At 42.1% G+C, this 24,051-nt stretch overlaps 1 protein-coding gene across 4 annotated transcripts; it reads left to right on the top strand.

The window, feature by feature from the left end:
* The first annotated feature begins 1,564 nt into the window (after positions 1–1,564).
* On the top strand, positions 1,565–23,463 carry LOC149813626 (FAM10 family protein At4g22670-like). 4 transcript variants are annotated; one of them, XM_089990957.1, is made up of 11 exons: positions 1,565–1,764; positions 1,895–1,958; positions 20,326–20,481; positions 20,628–20,715; positions 20,803–20,883; positions 20,985–21,049; positions 21,174–21,314; positions 21,475–21,591; positions 21,681–21,857; positions 21,959–22,016; positions 23,130–23,463. In XM_089990957.1, the coding sequence occupies exons 1-11, from the start codon at positions 1,655–1,657 to the stop codon at positions 23,225–23,227; spliced, it is 1,155 nt and encodes a 384-aa protein (XP_089847083.1). In that variant the 5' UTR covers positions 1,565–1,654; the 3' UTR covers positions 23,228–23,463. The 4 variants fall into 4 exon arrangements, with proteins under 4 accessions (XP_089847083.1, XP_089847085.1, XP_089847084.1 ...); XM_089990959.1 differs by having other exon boundaries at positions 1,593–1,764; positions 20,341–20,481; XM_089990958.1 differs by having other exon boundaries at positions 1,593–1,764; positions 21,681–21,848.
* The last annotated feature ends 588 nt before the right edge of the window (positions 23,464–24,051 follow it).

Genomic DNA, 24,051 nt, shown 5'->3' with positions numbered 1-24,051 from the left:
AAACAAGCATCGTTGCATGCCATCCAAATAAACCACCAAGAGGTAAGCAACCACGTCCACCAGATCAATCTCCACCTCGTGCTACGCCTAATGCAAACCGGACCCAAGATCAGATCGAGCACAAGAGACTCCTTTTTAACAAACACTTCCAAATGCCTCCAAGTCATGTTAAAGAGTTCCACAAATATTGAGCAAGACTAAAACAAGTGAAACATAGATTCTTTCGCAGCTTGACAAAGCACGCACCAACTCAGGAGCCAAAGGTAGACAAAGAGAGAGAGAGAGTTAACAGTTATTATTTTACGTTACATGACAAGTCTTCTTGATCTTTTAAAAAATATTACAAAAATGCTACGTTAGTTGAGCTTTGTTTATAGAAAAAACAATACATAAATGATCAAACAATTTCAAAATGACATTCTTAGAACACTTGGCAACAATGTCAATTAAAAAGAAGTTATAAAAACTAAATTTTGACACCAACTGCCCATGCTTATGCTTTTATAAGATTTTGGATTAGGATTATGATTTAAGATAGGATTTAAAGATTAGGATTAGAAAATTGAGTATGTAATTATTAATATGAGTCAGGATCAGGTGCCATGCCATGGCACACTTTGAGTGTGGCCCTTTGGTGCCCTCTATCTTTGGACTGTCAGTTATGGGGCTCAAAAGCAGATGGAGGGCATATGGATGGCAGTAGATTGGGGAGAAAACAAGGCTTCGCCCGCCTTGCCCCGTTTGAATCAGGAATGGACTTACGCTTTCTCTTGCCCCGCCTCCCATCTTCATTAGTAAAATAACTAAAATGCCTTTAGGATGGCAGTGGATCGGAGAGAAATGTGGTTCGGCCCCACCTTGCCCCGTTTGGACTGAAGATGGAGGACATGAAACGGGGATGAAGATTAAATTCAAAACCGGTACAGGGATGGAGGCAGGGATGAAGGAGCAGAATTTTGAGACGGAGTGGGGGTGGAGACCTTGTCCCCCACCCCGGTCCACTGTCATCCCTTGGGGGGCAGCCAGGTGCATAAGCACACTCAAAGTGTGCCATGTGATGGCACCTGATCCTGGATTCCAACCATTGACATGATTGAGTAACACGAAGGTGGGTTACAGATCCATGAATCCTTAGCCAAAAGGGTACTTCATTAATCCCTTCTTCGGACTTATCCATAGAAGTCAAGTTTGGCGTATCGGACCCGGGTTTTCCATCCCTTCATGGACCTGAGTCCCGTTAGCCCCTAGTCATGATCCAAAGTTAGTAACAAATATCGCTCATGTTTGAAAAATCTGGCGATAAAATTAAAAAACCGATATAATCCTGAAAAAAATGACATTTCAAAGTATTGCCTACTTTGGACATGCCGTGTTTTTTTTTTATTGCAATATGAACGTGATATCTATATTTTGATATAGTTTTTATATTTTTATGTTTTTTTTACAACTGTTATATAATTTCATACATATTTAAAATGTAAAGAAAACAAAATTTAATTTATCAGAAATTTCCCTTTGCCGAGAAAATTTCAGATAACGAGATCCGTGACCGTGATCCAAAATATATCATTTTTTAGAGTTCAAACTCTGTAGAAGGTTCTAGAAGCCCCCCCAGCCCCCCGACGAAGACTGTGAGAGAGAGAGAGAGAGAGAGATGGACGCAGAGAAGGTGAAGCAACTGAGGCTGTTCATAGAGCAGTGCAAGTCCAACCCATCCATTCTGGGCGACCCTTCCGTTGCCTTCTTCAGAGAATACCTCGAGAGGTATATTTAGTATGACCACCACGACCATTCCTTCCTCTTTCCTTCTTTCCCTTCTCTTTCTCTTTTCCCCTTCTTCTCTCTCTGATTCTGATTCCTTAATCTTGGTTTCTTTTGTGTTTCTTTTATTCAGCTTAGGGGCCAAGTTCCCTGCTGCTACATACAGGCACGGAGAGTCTGCCGAGCCACGCAGTGCGGTGAGTTCCCTTCTTCATTTTCCACTGTATTGCTTCATTGGTAGTGTCCTTTGATATGGTCGTGATTGGCGATTCAAAAGGAGATTTTTTTTTTATTAGTAGCACAATGTAAGAGATGGGTATTGTTGATGCTGTGTAGTATATCAGATTTTTGGATTAATAGCAAAATGTAAGAGATGGGTGGTGTTGATAATGTGTAGTACATCCCTCTCTCTGTGAATCAATGTTGTAGGTTTGATCGGTGGTGGTATCAGAATATGGTGTGGTTTTGTTGCTTTGAATTGTGGGTGTTGGATTGTCTTCATTGTTGGAAAATGGTTATGATTGACAAATCTATTGTGAATTGTAGATACAAGGTTTTAACTGAAGAATATATCATGAAATTGTGACATAAAGTGTTCCCTTCGTGTTATCTACTTACGATCATATAACTTATTCATGTTAGAAACGTTATATTCTTGGGTAGCATACTTATTGTAAGAGAAAGTGATGGTCAGAGGAATTGCGAGGAAATAGATGTTAGGAGCTGTCTGGTTGCACCGTATTCAGAAGGATAAGTTGGGTAATTGATTTGTTGCGTACAGTACAATTTTCCCTCCTTACCTACTATCCTGAACATGGATCCAGACTCCTCTGTAAGGTGAGCTTTCAGTGAAACCATGCTACAAGTTGCGATTAGTAACTGGACCTGATGCTATCCATCATTACCTTGCGTAGCAGATTTGTCCTTCTCCAATGGATGATATGTTCTATTAGTAAGCTAATTATGGAAGGCATTATGTAGAATCTGGGATTTCATTATGTAATAAATGGATCAAAATTGTGAAAACCTCTCTTGTATAGTTAGGGAAAACTTTGGCTGCATCGGCATTAGAGCTCCCAGATTAAGTCAATGGAAGATGCCTCCTGTTCAATCTCAGACTCTCGATGATGACATCATGATTGCTCATCAATCAAGTGTAACTTGGAACTTTTTAGAGAGCTTCAATGAAGTGCAACCTTGTGCTGTCTGTGGTCAGCTTGCAATTTGTCCTAATGATACATGGGATGTTCTAGGGAAGACATAGCAATGAGGCCTTGGCAGGTCCCTCTCCATTCTCTGGTTTATCAATTCTGAACTCAAATTCTCTTCTTCCATGTAAAACCTAGCCATCTTGCTAGTGCTTTTGATAAGTGTGAGAGTGGAGTTCTTCAATTTAGTTTTGTTTCGCTAGTAACACCAAATATTTTGTGAGTGCATAATCGTTGATGGAGTTGGCTTTCTTCATTTGCATCTATTGTGGGCTGGGTTTGATTCATCATCATTGTTGCAGCAGGATGAGGAAGTGAAGTTGTAAACACTTTGGTTTACGAGATATACCATTTTGTGTTTGGAGATCATATGTTTAGTATGGCTCATTTATATGGAAAAATTTGTATTTCCTTCTTCATTCTATATCAATGGAACTAGGAAACAAGTTTGAGCGCTGGACATGAAGGGATGGAGAAATAGAGCTTACAAAACCAACTTCATGTATTTGGTAGTATGGTTAGCTGTTGATGATTGTGGTGGTTTTTGTAATGAAACAAGAGTGCACAATTACAATGCCAACGAAGGGCTACACAAGAGTACAAATATAATATGGTCTCTAATGGACTGATGACAATCTCATAAAAGAGATACACAAAAGCACGAATTCCACAAGAGCAAAAAGGCACAAATCCCACAAGAGCACAATAGAAAAATAAATATTCTATTGGCACTTGAAATGCTTTAGAAAAGCATGAGGATACATCGAGATAGAGCCTCACATATCTTTAAGGGAGACAGTTCCAACCGTTGGGGGCAGTCCAATGACTAGTTGGACTGTCACCCCAAAACAGAAAAATAAAGTAAAAAAAACCTTTACAGTCCCTAATGGACTGTACTAAATTACATATTATTAAATAACCAAAATACCCCTGATATACGTGCATATATTAGTTAGATATAAATATATACACAATATTTTAACACTCCCCCTCAAACTTATGGTAAAATCAATGAAAGTTTGCTAAGAAGATACAAGAATCTTGGTAGAGGAAGAGCTTTGGTGAAGAAGTCAACAATCTGAAACTCGAACTTAACATATGGTAAAGTAATCGTCCCCTTCAAGTATTCTTCTCGAACATAGTGACAATCCTTGTCAATATGTTTTATTCGCTCATGAAATGTGTGATTATTGGCTATATATATGATAGTTTTGTTATCACAGCATAATTTTGAAGGTTCTGAAACATCAACACTCATATCTAAAAGTAATAATCTCATCCACACGACCTCGGTTGTTGTTGTAGCCATCGCCCTATACTCAGCTTTCGTGGAAGATAAGGACACTTTCTGTTGTTTCTTGCATCGCCAAAAAATGAAAAAATCTCCTACAAACACACAAAAACCTGTGGTTGAGTGACGGTTATTGAGATCTCCTCTCCAGTCAGAATCAGTATAAGCAATAAGATTTAAAGATGATAAAGAGGATAAAAATAGCCCTTTAGATATAGTTTTCTTGATGTATCGAACTATTTTTAATATAGCACTCATATGAACCGATGTGGGCGCATGTTGAAACTAACTTGCAGTATATACTATACTGCATGCACAATGTCTGGCCTGGTAATCGATAGGTACATTAATGATCCAATAAGTTGCCTATAAGGAGTTGGATCATCTAATAACACTTTGTCTTCAGCTTTCATTTTAGCATCTATCACTTTAGGAGTATCGGTATATTTTGTGTTTGTGATTTCCGAATGCGCAACAATATCAGCCGCAAACTTGATTTGAGACAAAATGTACCCTCTTGTTGAGTATGATACTTTAATTCTTAAAAATTATCTCAAAAAATCAAGGTCAGTCATATCAAAAGATTTTTTAAACATAATTTTAATTTCTTCAATTTCTTTCTGATCATTCTCAGTGATGATCATATTATCAACATACAAAAGCGGAATGATAAGTGAGGCAGTGTCAATGTAACAAAATTTAAATCCAAGGTTCAACACAGTTCTACTAAAATGATCATACCATGCTTTAGGAGCTTGTTTAAGCCCATATAAAGCTTTTTGAAGACGAAGAATCGTTTCATTTTCAATAGTCGGACCAGGAAGAGGATCCATGCACACTTCTTCATTTAAATTTTTATTTAAGAAAGCAATCTTAACGTCTAACTGATTTATAGGTACTTCATTTAAATTTTCATTTAAGAAAGCATTCTTAATGTCTAACTGATTATAGGTCATTTTCTAATGGATGCAACTTCAACTAGGGCCCTAACAGTGGTCATACAAGCTAGGGACCTGTCTGTTTTGACCAGAGTTACCGGAAGCGCCCCTATAGAAGAGGAAGCGAGCTTCCCCGATACGCACTTCGGAAGCGCGAAACGTTGCGCTTTCGAAATGCGTGGGAAGCGCACATTTCAATTGGGAAGCGCGTACCCCTTTAATGGGGTATGCGCACCCCTTTAAAGGGGTGCGCGTACCCCTTTAATGGGGTGTGCGTACCCCATTAAAGGGGTGCGCGCACCCCATTAAAGGGGTATGTGCACCCCCATTAAAGGGGGTACGAAGGGGCGATTTTATAGATTTGTTTTTTTTAAAAAAACTTTTTTTCCAAAAAAAATTAAAAGAATGAGTTTTTTAAAAGGGGCAAAAAAGAGATTTTGAAAAACCCGTGAAAACAAAACCCGAAAGGTCTTTAGGGTTTTTTCACGCAGCTCAATCTGAGTCTCCTCCCTTCTTCTCTCCTCTCTCTGGCAATCGATCGGCGGAACCCAGAATCCGACGACCTTCACCGACATCCGGCGACCTTCACCGACATCCGACGACCTCCACGGCGATGAATCCATTCAGGTATGTACTCTCCTCTCTCCATCTCTTCTCTTCGTATCTCCCACGACCTCTCTCTTTCCATCTCTCCCCTCCGTCTCTGTTCTCCCTTTCGTTTCCAGGGAACAAGCAATCCTTCTGCAGCCATACAATATGACATTTAGGTTATGAATAGCATGACAAAATGGGAATATGTTTTACACTCTTTGTCTGTTCTGCAGAATTGCTTATTCATGTGCATGCTGTTGGAAACAATTTATTCTATCTATGTTTATCATTATTTATTGGGTTGCTTATAGCTTACCGTTGCCTTGTAATCGTAACCTTGATCTTCTGAAAACGGAAAGCTTATCAGTTTTATTTTCTGAAAGTTTTGGTCCTTAGAGATCTGATTCTCTACCTAGGGTTTGGGACATCATTATCTAACTTAATTTTATTTTGGTGCACTTTCTAGAAATCTGAGATTTGTGTGGCTACTCAGAGGGCGTTAAGGTGGGGATAAGGTCAATCAATGAGTTTAGACTTTAGACTTGTTTCGACCCATCCAAATTGTTTCCCCCAAATGGTGGGCCCGTATTTCGTGTTGATGAAGAGTTTTCAAGTGATATAGGGCTGGTGTCTGACCTGTGTGAGGTTCAACTCGTGAGTAGAGGTTTGTGTTGCAGGTTTGATCCCTTTATTCTCTCTAGAAGGTACATTTAGGGAATAGGGGATTGTTAGAGACTATTTGTTTCATTTTCCTATTGCAATAACATGGTGGTCTTTATCTTTTGTGTTATCAATACGATGGTGATTTATATTCTTATGTGAGTCCCATGAAAGAAAAGAACAATATATTGGTTGAGAAGCATTTCACATTTTGTGTTTTAAGTTTTAACTGAGTTTATTTGGTCATCTTTCTTATTTCATATGGAAGCTGCACAAAATCTAATGGTATAGTTGTATGACTGGTAGGGATCTGAGTCCTCACGCAGTGGTACTTTGAAGTTCAAAAAAAATTTGTTTTAATATTTGGGTTTATTACATGGTATAAGTAGTCCCAGGCTTCCCGCTTCCTAAAATTTTGAAAGTGCCTCGCTTCCCGCTCCCGCTTCCTCAACTGGCAACCCTGGTTTTGACTTTAAAAACCCATCTGCATCCTATTGTCTTTTTTTCCTTAGGAAGAGGTTAAACTGCTCAATTATGGGTCTTGTGTAATGCATCTAATTTTATTTTCATAGCTTCTTTGTAGTTAGATGGTTTATGATATGAATGAATTGCTAGAAGGCAAGCCCTATACTTTGAAGAAAAAGATTCATAAGAAATAAGCCTATTTGAAGGCCTATGTATTCGTTCAGATCTTCTAACACTAGATTCTTCAATATTTGTTGATTGATTATACCTTTTAAAAGTACATGGATGCTACCCATTATCTCGTCTAGAGTATTGTAAGAGATTATGAGTTGGTTCTCTTTCTTCACTCAATTCATTAATAGACTCAAAATTATTAATATAATTATTATCAACAATTTCATTATTTGATTTAGGTAACAAATCAAATAAGAAGGCATACTTGGATTCTTCCTTAGGTTTTTCAAAATTAAATCTATTTTCGTTTTCAAGAAATGTTACATTTCTAGAGACAGAGTTTATCATTTGTTGGATCATAACATCGATAGCCTTTTTTTATTTTTGACAAATCCAAGAAAAACACATTTTATAGCTTTATGAAAGAGTTTGTTATATTTTTCAATAAGCACAAAACATTTATATCCAAATACCCTTAGTCTTTTCAAATCGGGAGAGATTTTAAAAAGTTTTTCAATAAGGAATTTGTTTTCCAAAGTTTGAGAAGACATTCTATTTATTAGACATACCACGCTGAGAGCGGCTTCAACCTAAATTTTTTTTGGAATTTCTTTTAAAATGAGTAGGGTCCTAGTAGTTTCAATAATGTGACGATGCTTTCTTTCGAAAATACCATTTTGTTGGGGGGTGCTATGTCAAGATCTTTGGTCTAAAATACCATGAGTTTTTAGCTAGAATTGAAATTCATTTGAAAGAAACTCTTTCCCTGAGTCGGATCAGAAGACTTTAATATTTGTTTTAAATTGATTTTTAACTAGATTATAAAAATTTTTAAAACATGAAAAAACTTCAGATTTGAGTTTAAGGAAGTATATCCAAGTATGTCTACTAAAATAATCTATGAATGTAACATAATATGAATAATCACCTTTTGACATAATGGGAGCGGGACCTCGTACATCCGAATGCACTAATTCAAAGATTTCATTAGTCAAGGAAGTTCTAGATCCAAAAGGCATCATTTGCATTTTTTCAAGTATATAATCTTCTCATACAAATTTTTTAAGGATAAATTTTTTTTCAAAAAATGAAAAATGAGATAATTTGGATATACTTGGGTATCCTAATCTTTTATGCTAAAAATCTAAATTAATGTCTTTGACATGATTATAAAAAGAGTTTTTGGGTAAACATAAGAAATCTATATAGTAAAAATTTCATCTTCTATGACCTTGCCCAATCAGCTTCCCTGACTAGAGATCCTGCACCCAATAAGCCTTAGATGAGTAGAATACTTTACACCCATAATCGAAAATTTGAGATATTGAAAAAATGTTTAAATCTAATTTTGGAATAACGTTCTGATGCAGCGAGAGGGGGGGAATCACAATGGTCACGCGAGGGTGCTGACGCTGATGCAGTGAAGGGGAACGGTGTATCCCGTTAAATGAGCAGACGTATGAGGTTCTTTCCACTGCTTGATCTTGCAGTACATAGGTGCAGCGACCACGTTGAAGCAACAAAGTTTGGATTAATGATCCAAGCTTAATATATTAATGGAATAGCAATGCTTACACGTTGATAAATTAACAATAACAAAAACATAGGCTTAAAAGAAAATAACAGATGGAATGAAATGAAAAGAAGGAATAAAATGAAAGTAGGAATGACAAAAAACACAGTAAAGGAACGTGCGGCTGCAGCCAAAATGCAAGAAGCTTTTCCAGAATTCAATAATCCTTGCATGCAACCCTAGGATGGGTATTTAAAGACTTCAGTTGGATTCGGGTCTTGGGTCCGGTCCCGAGACAACTCCTGAGTGCTGCTGGACCTGGGGCATCAGGAGTGCTTCACTCTTGCGCCTTGGTACCATTATCTGGATCGGATCCACCACCTGGATTCGATCATCAATCCTCAGGTGCAGACCCAGTTCCCTGCTTGGGTCACTCGGTGTAGACCTTACCTAGTCCTGCACTGCATCATTCTCCCCTGGTTGGGAAGAAGTCGGCTCTGACGACTTGTTGTCTCCACAGTAAGCATTTAGATCAAACACATTAAATATAGGAGAAAGGTACCAATTTTCATGGTAAGACCGGTCAAATAGGCCCGCAAGCCGGGGAAACCCGGTCTCCTACTATCTTATGACCCTTAAAGACAAATGTGTACGTGTTCCTACGGCCATCATAGATGGTCTTACGGTCAAACTGCCAAGGACGTCCCAAAAGGATGTGACAAGCACTCATAAGGGCTACATCATACCACACTTCATCGTGGTAATGCTCTCTCATGGAAAACCGAACTAGACAACGCAGGGTGATAGATACTCTGTTTCCTTTCTTGAACCATGCCATCTTATAAGGTTGGGACAGTTTTCCGTTTTTAGGTTCAAGGTGGACAGGACACTTTCAGACACCATATTCTCGCACGCCCCGGTATCAATTATCAATGATAACATCACACGCACGCCCTTCACAGTTGCACCGGGTTTTAAAAATATTATTTTGCAACCATTTTGTCGAGGCCGACTCTCAGGATGCGATCAAAACATGACGGATGGTTAACAAATTTTCAAGGTTGCCATCAAACTCTACGACTTTCATCTTGTCATCTCCCTCAACAAGCGACTCACCCTCGCTCTCATTATCGGACACTGACTCAACAATGCCCTCTGCTAGATGGGTGTTCTTACTCACTGTGGGACACTTGGACGCAACATGACCTAACTCTTGACACCTAAAACAACGAACGGTAGACTCACTGGGCTTACCTTTGGATCTGGTATGGTACGCGGGTCCAGACTAATCGGGTTTGCTAGAGTCGACTCCAGGGGTGGACTTTGAGTCTTCTTTCCTAGGGGAGCTCGCTCCCCTGGTTGGGAAACTCGACTTGGGTTGACTGGACTGATCACTACGGGGTGTCCTATGTTCCTGCCTCCTTTTCAATTTCTCCTCCACATTCATGGCATAACTGCTTGCCCGATCTAGTGACTCGACTGTGATACAACTGAAGTCATCAGAAATAGCAGGACGGAGGTCAAAAATATACCTCGTGACTTGCTGGCCAGCGGTCTCCTCGATCTGCACTCGTAGGAAAAGAAGATGGAACTCAACAGTGTACTCTGCCACAGTACTGGTGCCTTGACGCAGGAGTCAGTACTCCTTGTAGGCCCTCTTTGCGTGATCTGACGGCACAAACTTAGACTGCATCAACCGCTGCATCTCCTCCAAAGTCTGTACGTTGCTCAGCGACATCGTGTTAGTCGAAGAAGAACTGGACGGCATAAGACCAGTCGAAGAACTGCTCCGCATCGAACCGGCCTGCGAACTTTAAAAGCTCCAGCTTCACCCTGTACGTGGAGGGGCGCTCTGGTGCTCTCTGATGACGGGCCTCCACCATGCATGCGGGGTACTCGTTCCAAAAGGCATCATCATCCATCACGATCTCATCTCCTTCACCACGATACTGCTCTCCTGGTAATTGATGCTGATAAACTCCGATGACCTGTGGTCGGCGCTCTGGTCGCGTCGGTCCTTGTTGAATCTGCACAGGAATCTGTCTCTGTCTAACTCGCTCGTGAGGGGGCGCCATCTGCGGCTTGCGTTGTGGCACCGGTATGACAGGTGGTCCTGCGATAGGTGGGAGGGCTGGTCGGGTTTCGGGCTCTAGGTGGGTAGGAATTGGATAGTACGGGTTTGGGTTATGGGTTGAGTTAGGACAGTGGTATTGGGTCGGGTATGGTATTGGGTTTTGGATCTGGAATGGGTTAATGGGTTGGTTCTAGTTCAGGAATTGGGTCTGGTTGGTATAATATTGGGTTGATTCATCCGATTGGATATGGATCGAGTTCAGTCCTAAGCTACTCGTCGGACCCAGATTTGGGTAGGTTGGATCGGGGATCGAGTTGTGGGGATAACAAGCTTGGTTGAACTCGATCCACGATCCATATGATTATGGGCCTGGCTGTGACCCGACTCAAATTCAAACTGGAGCTTCATCCGGGTCCGATATGGGTTTTGGTCGGCATTGGACCCATATTGGGGTTCAAACATAATGGGTTGGGTTTGATTCGGGGCAACCCACGAACCAAACCCAACTAGGTAGGGTTTTCAGAGCTCGGACCCACTCCCAGGGACCCAAAGGATGGTCCTTGAGACTGGAGCCCAGGCCCCATTTTCACGAACTCGGGTCTGGACCCTCTCGGGTTCAGACCCATCCACACGGGTCCCCCTGCTCCCGCCCGCAAGTTTGCTGCCATAGTGCCTCCACGCGCGGGATCAGGGGGAAGGACCAACTCCTTCCCGGGTCGAGTTGACGCACCCGGGCCTGCAGCAGGGCCCAGCATGTTGCTGGGGTCCTGCAGACCAGGCCCAGCCTGCGACTGATGCAGAGCAGGAATGGACCCGGATCCATACAGCGTGACCCAAGCCAGGGATCAGATCTACACTCTGGGGATCAGATCCAAGCAACGAATCCAATCCAGATATTGGTTCCAAGACATGGGGATGAGGTCCCATTGCGTGCCAACTCCAAATCCAGCAACACACCGCAGTGGCATCGGGTCCGGGGCTGGACCCGATACCCGGATCCAGCCAAAAGCCTTTAAAAACCCCTCTAGGGTTTCATGCGCGGAGACAGAGAATTTTCAGAAATCACATCTGCTTGGTTTTTTTCAGCAGTTTTACTTTTCCCTATTGCCTATTTCCCTTTGCATTGTTATTCAATTTATTTGTTTAGTCACTATTCGTTGTTCTTTGGATTTACTGCTGCAATCAAATAAAAGAAAACCAGCCTTACCGATTATCGGTGGGGTTTCTTCTCAACTTCTGCGCATCACACAATCTGGAAGAAGCATCCTTCACTTTTCAGTCGACTGGTGCTTCACAGCCAACTCCTCCACTGCATCAAAGTGGTATCAGAGCCAATGCCTCTTCCTTCATCAACGAGATGGTTTCAGAGGTGAGGGGTGATTCGACGACGGAAATCGAGCAGGAAGATGCCGACAACGTAGACCCAATGCTGCGGATGATGGAAATGATGACGAAGATGCAAGAAAACATGTTGCGTATCAGCTGGGATGTGGCAAGCATATCACAGCGACTTGATGGGGTCGAAGGATGAGTCGTCGCCCTTGAGTCGTCGGTGGAGCAATGCGCGCCCTCAAGGATGGGGGCGGAGTTGGAGGTCGTAGCAGGTGATCGTGTGAATGGCGTATTCACGGAGGCAGTCCAGTCGACGCCCCTTTAGCCCGACTGTGTTGTCATCCCGCAACCAGCACTCCCCCCCCCCCAGGTTCGACAGTAGCGGCGTCACACACGGTTAGTACCCTTCGGCTGAACCAGGAAAATAGGGCAGGACAACCCCACATCGCGGGTGTCGTACTGCCCTGGCCTCGAGTCACAGGGGTTGCGCCGCAGGCAGGGCTGGGCCTGCAGGACCCTAGCGTCACGCTAGGTCCTGCCGCAGGCCTGGGTCCGTGGTTTCCACTCATGGGGGTTGTGTCGCAGGTTGGGCCAGGCCTACAGGGCCCCAGCGTCACGCTGGGTCCAGCCGCAGGCCTGGGCTTGTGGCAGCGATACGCGGGGACTACGCCGCAGATCGGGCCGGGTTTGTATCACGTTGGGTCCTATTCTAGGCCTGGGTTTGTCAACCCGACCCGGTAAGGATCCTTTCTGCCCTCCTGATCCCGTGCGAAGAGGCCCCGTGGCGGCACATCCGCGAGCAGGAGCAGGTGGGTCTCTTTGGATTGGGTCGAACCCAAGAGGGTCCGGTCCACTATTCACCTCAGCAAGACACAGACCCGGTTCGCTGGGACCATCTGTTGGGTCTCAGGGAGCAGGTCTGGGTCTCGAACCCCTTCACCCGACCTACCTAGTTGGGTCCGATTCGCGGGCTGCCCCGAACCAGGTCCAACCTATTATTTTTTAGCCTGAAAATAGATCCAATGCCGACCCGGACCCGGACGGAGCTCCAGTTTGGATTTGAGCCGGGTCAAAACCAGACCCATAATCATATGGATCGCGGATCGAGTTCAAACCAAGCCTTTTATCCCCACAACTCGATCCTCAATCCTCGATCCAACCTATCCACATATGGGTCCGACGAGTAGTTTAGGAATAGACCCGATCCACATCCCATCGGGCGAATCAACCCAACAATATACCAACCAAACCCTGTACCCAAAACCGAACCAACCCATCAACCCAACCCTGATCCAGAATCCAATACCGTATCCGACCCAACACCAGTATCCTAACCCAAACCCATATTATGCCATTCCTACCCACCTAGAACCCGAGACCCACCAGACCCATCCACCTTGCCTTGGACCTCCTATCATCTCAGTGCCCCAACGCCGGTCGCAGCTGGCTCCCGCCCACGAGCAAGCCAGACCGAGGCAGAATCAGTTGGGACCGGCGCGACCTGAGCGCTGACCACCCATCGGTGGAGTTCGTCAGCACCAGCACCCAGGCGAGCAGTACCGCACAGAGGGCGATGAAGCAATATGGGACGACGATGCTTTCTGAAATGAGTATCCCACAAGAATGGTGGAGACTCGTCAATAGAGAATACCCCTCCACGTATGGGGTGAAGCTGGACCTTTCGGAGTTTGCAGGACGGTTCGATGCAGAGCAGTTCTTCGACCAGTCTTATGCCATGCAGTTTTTCTTCAACTACCACACCATCGCTGAGCACCGTCGTGTTTCTCTAGCGTCTACTCGGTTGAGAGACCTAACACAGAAATGGTGGGTTGAGCTGCAGAGGTCGAGAGAGCGGCAGAGACTAGAGCGCGGACAATCGTGGGAGAAGATGCAGAGATTGATGTAGCCTAAGTTCGTGCTGTCAGATCACGCCGAGAGAGCCTAAAAGGAGTACCTGACCCTGCGTCAAGGCACCAATACTGTGGCAGATTACACTGTTGAGTTCCTTCGTCTTTCCCTATGAGTACAGATCGAGGAGACCGCCCACCAGTAGGTCACAAGGTACATTTATGGTCTACGTCATGCTATTTCTGACGACTTCAGTTGCATCACAGTCGAGTCATTGGATCATGCAAGTAGTTATGCCATGAATGTGGAGGAGAAACTGAAAAGGAGGTAGAAACATAGGACATCCCGTAGTGATCAGTCAACCCAAGTCGAGTTTCCCAACCAGGGGAGCGAGCTCCCTTAGGAAAGAAGACTCAAAGTCCACCCCAGGAGTCGACCCTAGCAAACCCGATCAGTCCAAACCCGCATACCACACTAGATCCAAAGGTAAACCCACTCAGTCTACCATTTGTTGTTTTAGGTGTCAAGAGTTAGGTCACGTTGCGTCCAAGTGTCCTACCATGAGTAAGAACACCCATCTAGCTGAGGGCATTGTTGAGTCTGCGTCCGATAGTGAGAGCGAGGGTGAGTCGCCTGTTGAGGGAGATGATGGGATGAAAGTCATAGAGTTTGATGGCACCATCCAAAAATTGTTAACCATTCGTTATGTTTTGACCACATCCCGAGAGTCAGCACCGACAAACTGGTTGCAGAATAATATTTTTAGAACCCGGTGCAACTGTGAGGGGCGCGCGTGTGATGTTATCATTGATATCGGGGCGTTCGAGAATATGGTGTCTGAAAGTGTCGTGTCCACCTTGAACCTAAAAATGGAAAAACTATCACAACCTTATAAGATGGCATGGTTCAAAAAAGGAAACGAAGTATCCATCACCCTGCGTTGTCTAGTTCGGTTTTCCATGGGGGAACATTACTACGATGAAGTGTTGTGTCCTCTATGAGTGTGTGTCACATCCTTTTAGGGCGTCCTTGGCAGTTTGACCTTAAGACCATCCATGATGGCCGTAGGAACACGTACACATTTATCTTTAAGGGTCATAAGATAGTTCTTCTTCCCACCAAGGAGACCGGGTTTCCCCGGCTCGCGGGCCTATTTGATCGGTCTTGCCTCCTTGAGCTGCCCGAAAATTGGCACCATTCTCCTATATCTGCTATGTTTGATCTAATTTCTTACTGTGGAGACAACAAGTCGTCAGAGCCGACTTTTCCCAACCAGGGGAGAATGATACAGAGCATGAATGAACCCGGATCCATACAGCATGACCCAAGCAGGAGACCAGATCTACACTCTGGGGATCAGATCCAAGCAATGGATCCAATCCAGATATTGGTTCCAAGACATGGGGAAAAGGTCCTGTTGTGTGCCATCTCCAAATCCAGCAGCACACCGGAGCGACATCTGGTCCGGGGCCCGACCCGATACTCGGATCCAGACAAAAGCCTTTAAAACCCCTCAAGGGTTGCGGAGACAGAGAATTTTCAAAAATCACAGCCGCTTGGTTTTTTTTCCAGCAGTTTTACTTTTCCCTATTGCCTATTTCCCTTTGCATTGTTATTCAATTTATTTGTTCAGTCACTATTCGTTGTTCTTTGGATTTACTGTTGCATTCAAATAAAAGAAAACCATACCGATTATCGGTGGGGTTTCTTCTCAACTTCTGCGCATCACACAATCTGGAAGAAGCATCCTTCACTTTTCAGTCAACTGGTGCTTCACAACCGACTCCTCCACTGCATCAGCGACACACCCACAGGGAGTCGCGGCCTGGGCTGGGGCACACCCGTGTGCTGCGGAGTTCCAGCTAGGGGTCCCGTACAGGCTTGACGCGTGCCCACTGTTACCGGATCGGGGTGGAAAGGGGGTATCGGGTGCATGCCAATGACGCAGTCGGGCAAAAAGTGGGTCGGTTGGCCCGTTCCCGCGAACGTTGCAGTCACCCGATTTGCTGCATCATCCACCATCCACCAGATCTGCTCCTATTTTCAACATTGAAGTCGTGTGCGTACCTCCGGATGACTCGACGACCTCGAGCCATTCGTCGATCCTGTCCACGCGTCTCGACAAACCCGCGACCTCTTTGCTGTTGTGTTGCAGATTTTCTTGAATCTGGGTTACTGCATCAAGCACCCACAACATAGGATCATCAACGGCGGTTTCCTCCCGCTCTTTTCCACTAGTAGAATCGTGCCTCGCCTCGTGAGCCATCCCACTGTCGAAGGAGAAAACCTGGGCTCTGATACCACTTTGATGTAGCGAGAGGGGGGGAATCACAATGGTCACGCGAGGGTGCTGACGTTGATGGTAGCTGATGCAGTGAAGGGGATCAGTGTATCCCGTTAATGAGCAGACGTATGAGGTTCTTTCCACTGCTTGACCGTGCAGTACATAGGTGCAGTGACCATGTTGAAGCAACAAAGCTTGGATTAGTGATCCAAGCTCAATATATTAATGGAATAGCAATGCTTACACGTTGATAAATTAACAGTAAAAGAAAATAACAGATGGAATGAAATGAAAAGAAGGAATAAAATGAAAGTAGGAATGACAGAAAACACAGTAAAGGAACGTGCGGCTGCAGCCAAAATGCAAGAAGCTTTTCCAGAGTTCAATATTCCTACACGCAACCCTAGGATGAGTATTTAAAGATTTCAGTTGGATCCGGGTCTCGGGTTCGGTCCCGAAACCGAGACAACTCCTGAGTGCTGCTGGACCTGGGGCGTCAGGGGTGCTTCACTCTTGCGCCTTGGTACCATTATCTGGATTGGATCCATCACCTGGATCCGATCATCAATCCCCAGGTGCAGACCCGGTTTCCTACTTGGGTCACTCGGTGTAGACTGGACCCAGTCCTGCACTGCATCACCTTCACATCTGGAACAAAAAAGTTTTTTTAGATATTGTTGAGGTTTCTTATACTTTTAACTTTTAAAGAAGTACCATCGGCGGTTTATACACATGAAAAATATGAATTAGTGCAAACAGATAATAGAGACTTATTATCATGGTTTTAAAACTCGGGCTCGGCCCTCCAACGAGTCAACCCGGCAAGGCAAACTCGGCTTGCCAAGACTCGGGCCTGACTCGGCCTGACTCGGCCTGACTCAGCTTGACTCGGCTTGACTCGGCTTGACTCGGCCTGACTCGGGCGAGTTCTGGGATATTTGAAATTTGATTTTTTATTTGAGTTGAAACAAACATGGGACGGAGTACAGTTGTTACAGACAAAACATATGTTTTGTCTGTTATGTTCTAAGGGTCTGTCCAATCTTGGACAAGCAATCAGACAGACCCTTAGGGTCTCTTGTGAGTGTGTCCTTAGTGGTCCTTGTGTTGGTTGATTTGGTGGACTGATGTGCTCATTGGATTTGTGGTATGTGTGCTCTTGGATCTTCCCTGTGTGTGTGTGTTAACTTCGTAACAGGTATGAGGTATCACTGTCATAGCATAATCAACTATAATATTCATCATGTATTATCAGAAGCATTAAATTAAGGAACTAAGTATACGTTGGAAACTGGTAATTGGCCTTGTGGTAGCCAGTAGCTAGAAGTCACTCAAGAGAGGATTCGTAACGTTTCCATAAATTTCTACCAATAAGACAAATGTCAACAGAGCTTCACATAAGTTCTTGATTGCTTGACAATGCACAGAACCGTCAAAATACAAAACTCCCGCTAATTCATAAGAAACAACATTAGGAGCCAGTGTTCATAGGGAAAAGAGTTTTAGCTCTGTTTGGGAGTGAACAACCAGGATTTTATATGCTGCATCTCTTTCGAGAATTTTTGTCATGCCACTTAATTTCATAATTTTCAACTTACACCATAGTTATTCTTCAACTTACTCCATAGTCCTTTGTCTAAAAAAGAAATTTGAAGGCTATTTAGCAGGCTATCCTAGAGTTTTTTGCTACAACATTAGTTGCTTTTAATGACCTTTGTTCATTTGTCAAGGATGTACATTTATATATGGTCACATGGACAACAAAAATGACACATGACATGCCATTGTTGTTCAATTTTTCATTAAGAATATTGTATAAGGGGGCATGACACAAGGGTAACTGGTAAGTTGGGAATATTCCTGTGAGATAGTCTGGCAGAGATCAGCCTATGCATTTTTCAATGCTATTGCTCTCTATGAATGGTTTAACTAGAAAATGACAAACCCAAGAAGTAATACAAGAAAAAACCAATCTAATTTAGTTGATGCCAATTGTTATCACTTCAAAAGCAACCTAAGAAAGAGTCACATCTCTCTCCCAGTTTCAGTGATTACATGCCTTAACACAACCCAAGGATCTCTTGTTTACTGAAAAACATGGTTTGAGACAAATTATAAATTGTTTTTCTTTTAAAATCAAAAGTTAACAAAACCCGGTCTGAGTCACTAAGTTGACCCGCCGAGTCACGAGTCAATAAAGAACGAGTCGAGTCCCGAGTCACGGGTTTTAAAACCTTGCTTATTATGAGTCTTGTGAAAAGAGGCTACTGAATCCAAAATCTAAAAAGACTTACCCATGAGGAGAAGAAGAGGTGATGACGGTGCCGGATGTAAGAGTGACTTTAAGAATTTGTGAGATGCCCTTTGCTATTTGGGCCATTGTAAAATCATTGAAGTTTCCCCCTTTCTTTGATTCTGGAGGTTCTTCACGTACGGCGGTCACTTTCTTGAACTTGGGACAATCTGGTCTTATATGTTGTGTTTCCTTATAATGATGACAAATAATTTTACCTTTGTATCATCCCTCATTATGTCCTTGTCTATTGAATTTTCTTTCAAAATGAGGTGATTTATAAGTTTTTACAAAAAATTTGGGTCTTGATACGGTAGGAACCTCATCATTAGACTTGTGCATTTCAAGTCTTGTTTCTTGGTAAATTTGAGCAAGAGACTCACTTATAGAAGGAGTCGAAGTCCTATGAAGCAAGGAAGACCTAATTTGCTCAAATTTCGGTCGGAGACCATAAAGAAAAGAGAGAAGGTTTTCTCTTTCAACTTGTAATTTCTTCATTTCAATAGTTGAACCTTTCTATTTTGGTTCTAACATAGCCAGTTCATCCAAAAAAGAAGATAAAATACCATAAAAGTCTCTTACACTTTTATCTCTTTGTTTGGTATTACGTACCTTGTATTGAAGATAATATAGCCTAGTCATATCATTTTGGATGCAAGTGCTCTTTAGAAAAATCCATGTGTCACGTGCCCTTTTAAATTTGATGATGTTGGTGGTGATTTTGAACTCCATGGTATTCATGAACCATGAGAGAATTTGAGTATTGCTAGTGTCCCAATCCTCCAACTTGTTTTGATATTCTTCCAAAGCTTTCTCTTTTTTTTCTTCGGATAGAGCTTCTCTTTTTGTCAATTTAAGTTGAGGTTCATTAATGGTTTCACTAATAAAACCCCAAAGCGGTCACCCTCATCGAATGGTTGTTTTCGTTGAGTTTTTAGGAGATGACGGAGTCAGAATCTCCTTCTCCCATAACGAAAAAGACTTGTGTTTAAGGACTAAAAGTTGAAGAGCACCACCACAAGGAGAGCAATCTCAAGATAGCTTTTACTATTTCAAGAGCCTAGCTCTGATACCATGTAATGAAAAAAGAGTGCACAATTACAATGCCAACGAAGGGATACACAAGTGCACAAATATAATACGGTCTCTAATGGACCAATGACAATCTCATAAAAGAGAGACACAAAAGCACGAATTCCACAAGAGCACAAAGGCACAAAGCCCACAATAGCACAATAGAAAAATAAATATTGTATTGGCACTTGAAATGCTTTAGAAAAGCATGAGGATACATAGAGAGGTGCCTCACATATCTTTAAGGGAGGCAGTCCAATTGGACTGCCTCCCTAGGTCATATTTATGACCGTTGGGGGCAGTTCAACGACTAGTTGGACTGTCACCCCAACAGTCCTTTTGAATTTACAATAAAAAACAGAAAATAAAAAAAGACCTTACAGTCCCTAATGGACTGTACTAAAATACTCCTGATATACATATATCAGTTAGGTATAAATATATACACAATATTTTAACAGTTTTATATCAACAAAGATTTTTCTGGAACACAGAGTCTGTTTTCCAAGTTTTTTGATGTAGCTATCAACTACATTTAAGTTATTATCATGCATTGTCTGAGCTGTATCATGATGAAATCAATAGTTCATCGGCCTTCCTTTCTAAGGTCTATACTTTTGTTTGATTGCCTGGATAATAGAAAAGCCAAGTGCTGGTGGCAGTTTTATATCAATGGAGATTGTTCTGGGATAGTCAGTTTTTCAAGTTTTGTTTTGGATATCAATTAAACTTACATTATTATCTTGTATTGTCTGAGTAGTACCCTGATGATCTTTCCTCTTCTCTAAGAGCTATTCTTTTGATTTTCCTTGATAATAGAAATGCCAAGTGCAGGACGAAAGCGATGACGAAATGCAAGACCTTGAAGAAGAAGATGTCCATGCCCATGCAAGTGAAGATGAACCTGAAATAGTTGAATCTGACATTGAGCTAGAAGGTGAAACTGTAGAACCGGACAATGATCCTCCCCAAAAGGTAACTATAGCAAAACAACATTGTTAGCCTTGAAAGTTTTTACATCTTATTAGGAGAATTTTTACAGCATAACGCACACACGCATATTCTTAATGTGTGCAAAGATGTTTCTTCTCACCAATTTTCTCTGCTATTGTTCTTTCTAGATGGGAGAACCATCTGTTGAGGTAACTGAAGAAAGTCGTGATGCTTCCCAAATGTCAAAGGAAAAAGCCATGGAGGCAATTTCTGAAGGTACTTCTGGTCGATATACCAATCTGTTTTTTGCCTTATTTCATTTCTAAGTAGTCTAATGTTTTTTCCCTTGTTTACCATTACCAGGTAATCTTGAAGAAGCTATTGAGCATCTGACAGAGGCTATTTTGTCCAACCCCACATCAGCAATCATGTATGCAAATAGAGGTGAGCCTAGTTTCTGATTCTAGATTATATATGTAGATTGCCTGCTTTAAATTTTAGCAATTTTTCCATTGGGTAGCTAACCATTCCATTCATCTTGACAGCTAGTGTCTATGTAAAAATGAAGAAACCTAATGCTGCAATTCGAGATGCCAATGCAGCCTTGGAGGTAAATTTATGGAATCTATAAGTGGCTTTAAGTGAAATAAATCTTCACTGAATACATCTGTTTTCTCATATTTTCATGTCAATATGATAGCGTACGCTTGATTTTATGAAATATAATTCCTCAGATAAATCCTGATTCTGCAAAAGGCTATAAGTCTCGTGGCATGGCACGCGCAATGCTTGGTCAATGGGAAGAGGCGGCAAAGGATCTTCATGTTGCTTCAAAATTGGATTATGATGAGGAGATTGCTGCTATACTGAAGAAGGTACAACTCTTAATGGTTTGATATGGCACATCTTGTGCTTCAACTTAGATTAAGATGAATAGAAAGTCTGTGTGCTAAAAAAATTATGAACATACAACTTTCATGTGGCTGCAACATTTTGATATCATGGTTCATTTGGTTACTGCATGATCCAATGCAGGTTGAACCTAATGCTCATAAAATTGAAGTGCATCGTCGAAAATATGAGCGCTTACATAAAGAAAGGGAGGAAAAGAGACTTGAGTGTGAGAGACAACGTCATCGAGCTGAAGCACAGGTGATTAAATTGCTGAAAGATCTAACCGGAATGGAAATTTGCCTTATCATTTACTTAGAATTACATTGGCTGTTTTACATTGTTGATAGGCTGCATATGAAAAAGCTAAAAAGCAAGAGCAATCCTCTTCCAGAAGGGCAACTGAAGGCATGCATGGTGCATTCCCTGGTGGGATGCCAGGAGGTTTCCCTGGTGGGATGCCAGGAGGTTTCCCAGGTGCCATGCCTGGAGGAATACCAAATATTGATATCAGCAAGGTTTTGAATGTAGGTTCTAATTTCTGATTGAGTATTATTATTATGATTTTGGCTGTGCTGCCACGTATTTAATTTGTTGGCACTATTTGAGAATTGGTTGTTGTGTACAGGACCCTGAGTTGATGGCTGCCTTTAAAGACCCAGAGATCATGGCTGCTCTCCAAGATGGTATCAGTTTCTATTCTGCATGCTTCTAATGTTACAGCTTCATATATACTTTTAGATAGTATACTTTCAAAATACCCATTTGCCTATACATACAGTGTCACACGCTTTGCGTGAATGCACATGGAAGTTCATGTGAATTTTAACATGCAACCCTAACTTAAGCCAATCTAATAGTTCCATTGTTATAATTTACTATCGTTGTGGTTTAGATCTGTCAAGGGAGTGCTTATTAATTGGTCAAAAAACACGCTCCATGTGCATCATGGGAGTCTATATCCATCTTATTCATCACACCCCTATTACACGATCTCATCTAGCCAAGTATGTTGAAATCATGAATGATTTCGGTTGCTGCAGGTATTCTATTTTCGTATATACTGTGTTTGTGCAATGGACACCCTGACTATGACCCTTGTGCTAGTGTTTTCTGTTTACATGTTCTTTCACTCAGTTTTGCATATAATGTAGATGGAACTTGCAATGCCTGGTTTTATGCACATATGCACTAAGATATTACATTTTTGCATTTGTTTTTACTAATAACATGGCTGCTATAAGCTTAAAGGACATGTCTGTTTAACATTCCTAAAATCCATTGCAATAATTTGGGTTTTCCATTATAATTTCAAAATCCCTTGTAAGCGTACATTTATCTGTATCCTTAGTGGAGTAAACCATTATAATGTTTGATGCTATTCGATATTGTGGCAAACCCTGTTGGAACTTTTAGTTCACAATATTGAGTGCACGCTACGTTTGCTCCCATCTTTGGCTAATCCTAGTTAGTAACCTTCAATAGCTTAATTATTGTGATGATAGTGGCATTCTCCTTTGTGCTTCAAAGAATCTCCCCTTGCCTTCTGGAATGTAGTTTGAAAATAGTGGTATCGTGATTCTTTCCATTTTGAGTTTTCCTGCTAATTTGGGAGCACTGCTTGCAAGATTTGATTGTCTTTTGAAAGGATCACTTTTCCCTCGAGGATGTGCCACCCCTACTTTTCACTTTGCTTTCACAATGCTTGCCTGCCACAAGTGTAGTTCAACTTTTGTGCATTTGTTGAAGAGCTGTGAGGGTGCGGGTACTCAAACAGAGGTTCCCTGTTCTTATTGCAGTGATGTCAAATCCAGCGAACATCGCAAAGCACCAATCGAACCCCAAGGTAGCGCCTGTCATTGCTAAGATGATGAACAAGTTCGCAGGACCCCAGTGAGACTGTCAATTGGCACAGATGAGTTATTGTATGCATGGTGGCCTACAACTTTGTAGCTGTTGGCGGTGAGTCGCTTATTTTAAATTGGTTGAGTTGTCTTGCTGAGTTTTAGACTCTTGCCTGAAAGCCCTTTTCATTCAATTAGGCAGAGTAGAGGTGTGAATTTGAATTGCAGGCTTGAACTTTGATTTTGACAATACTGAACTTATCAAAATAAACATTCGGAATTTTTCTTATTGAGGAAACTATGGATTTTGTTGTGGCATTAAATGAGATGACCTGGTACCTGTTGGCGGTAGTTGCTCGTTTTAAATTGGTTGAGTTGTCTTGCTGAGTTTTAGACTCTTGCATGAAAGCCCTTTTCATCCAATTAGGCAGAGTAGAGGTGTGAACTTGAATTGCAGGCTTGAACTTTGATTTTGACAATACTGATGAGTATTAACTTAGCAAAATAAACATTCAGAATTTTTCTTATTGAGGAAACTATGGATTTTGTTGTGGCATTAAATGAGATGACCTGGTAGCTCAAGTGGATGGGACGGTTTTGTATGATAAGAACATGTTAAAAATGATCTACGCGGAATTTCTCATAGGATCGAGAAATTGTTGAGGGAAAACTAGAGAAACTTGGAAGGTACCTATAAGTGTCACAAATTCACATTTTTTCAGCAAGGGAAACCACTAAATAAAAAAAGTGAACCTTTTGCTCACTGTTATTATTTTTAAAAAGAAAAATTGTCTTGGCCTAAGGTTGAGTTTGAAAAACAAGTCGTCAGTCATTACTCATTAGTTCCCCAAATTCTTCTCCACCTTTTTTAATAGCC

Source organism: Nuphar pumila, chromosome 16 (genome assembly GCF_984573655.1).
Source record: "Nuphar pumila chromosome 16, dmNupPumi1.hap1.1, whole genome shotgun sequence".
Classification (NCBI taxonomy): domain Eukaryota; kingdom Viridiplantae; phylum Streptophyta; class Magnoliopsida; order Nymphaeales; family Nymphaeaceae; genus Nuphar; species Nuphar pumila.
The sequence above is the reverse complement of the archived record's forward strand: the minus strand, read 5'-3'. Positions and strand labels throughout refer to the sequence as shown.

Excerpts from the sequence above, each read along its gene's own strand:
- LOC149813626 (XM_089990957.1), top strand. The coding sequence starts at position 1,655 with ATGGACGCAGAGAAGGTGAAGCAACTGAGGCTGTTCATAGAGCAGTGC. Across the intron at positions 20,716-20,802 it reads CATGGAGGCAATTTCTGAAG|GTAATCTTGAAGAAGCTATT; the intron begins GTACTTCTGGTC and ends TACCATTACCAG. Across the intron at positions 21,050-21,173 it reads ATGCCAATGCAGCCTTGGAG|ATAAATCCTGATTCTGCAAA; the intron begins GTAAATTTATGG and ends ATAATTCCTCAG.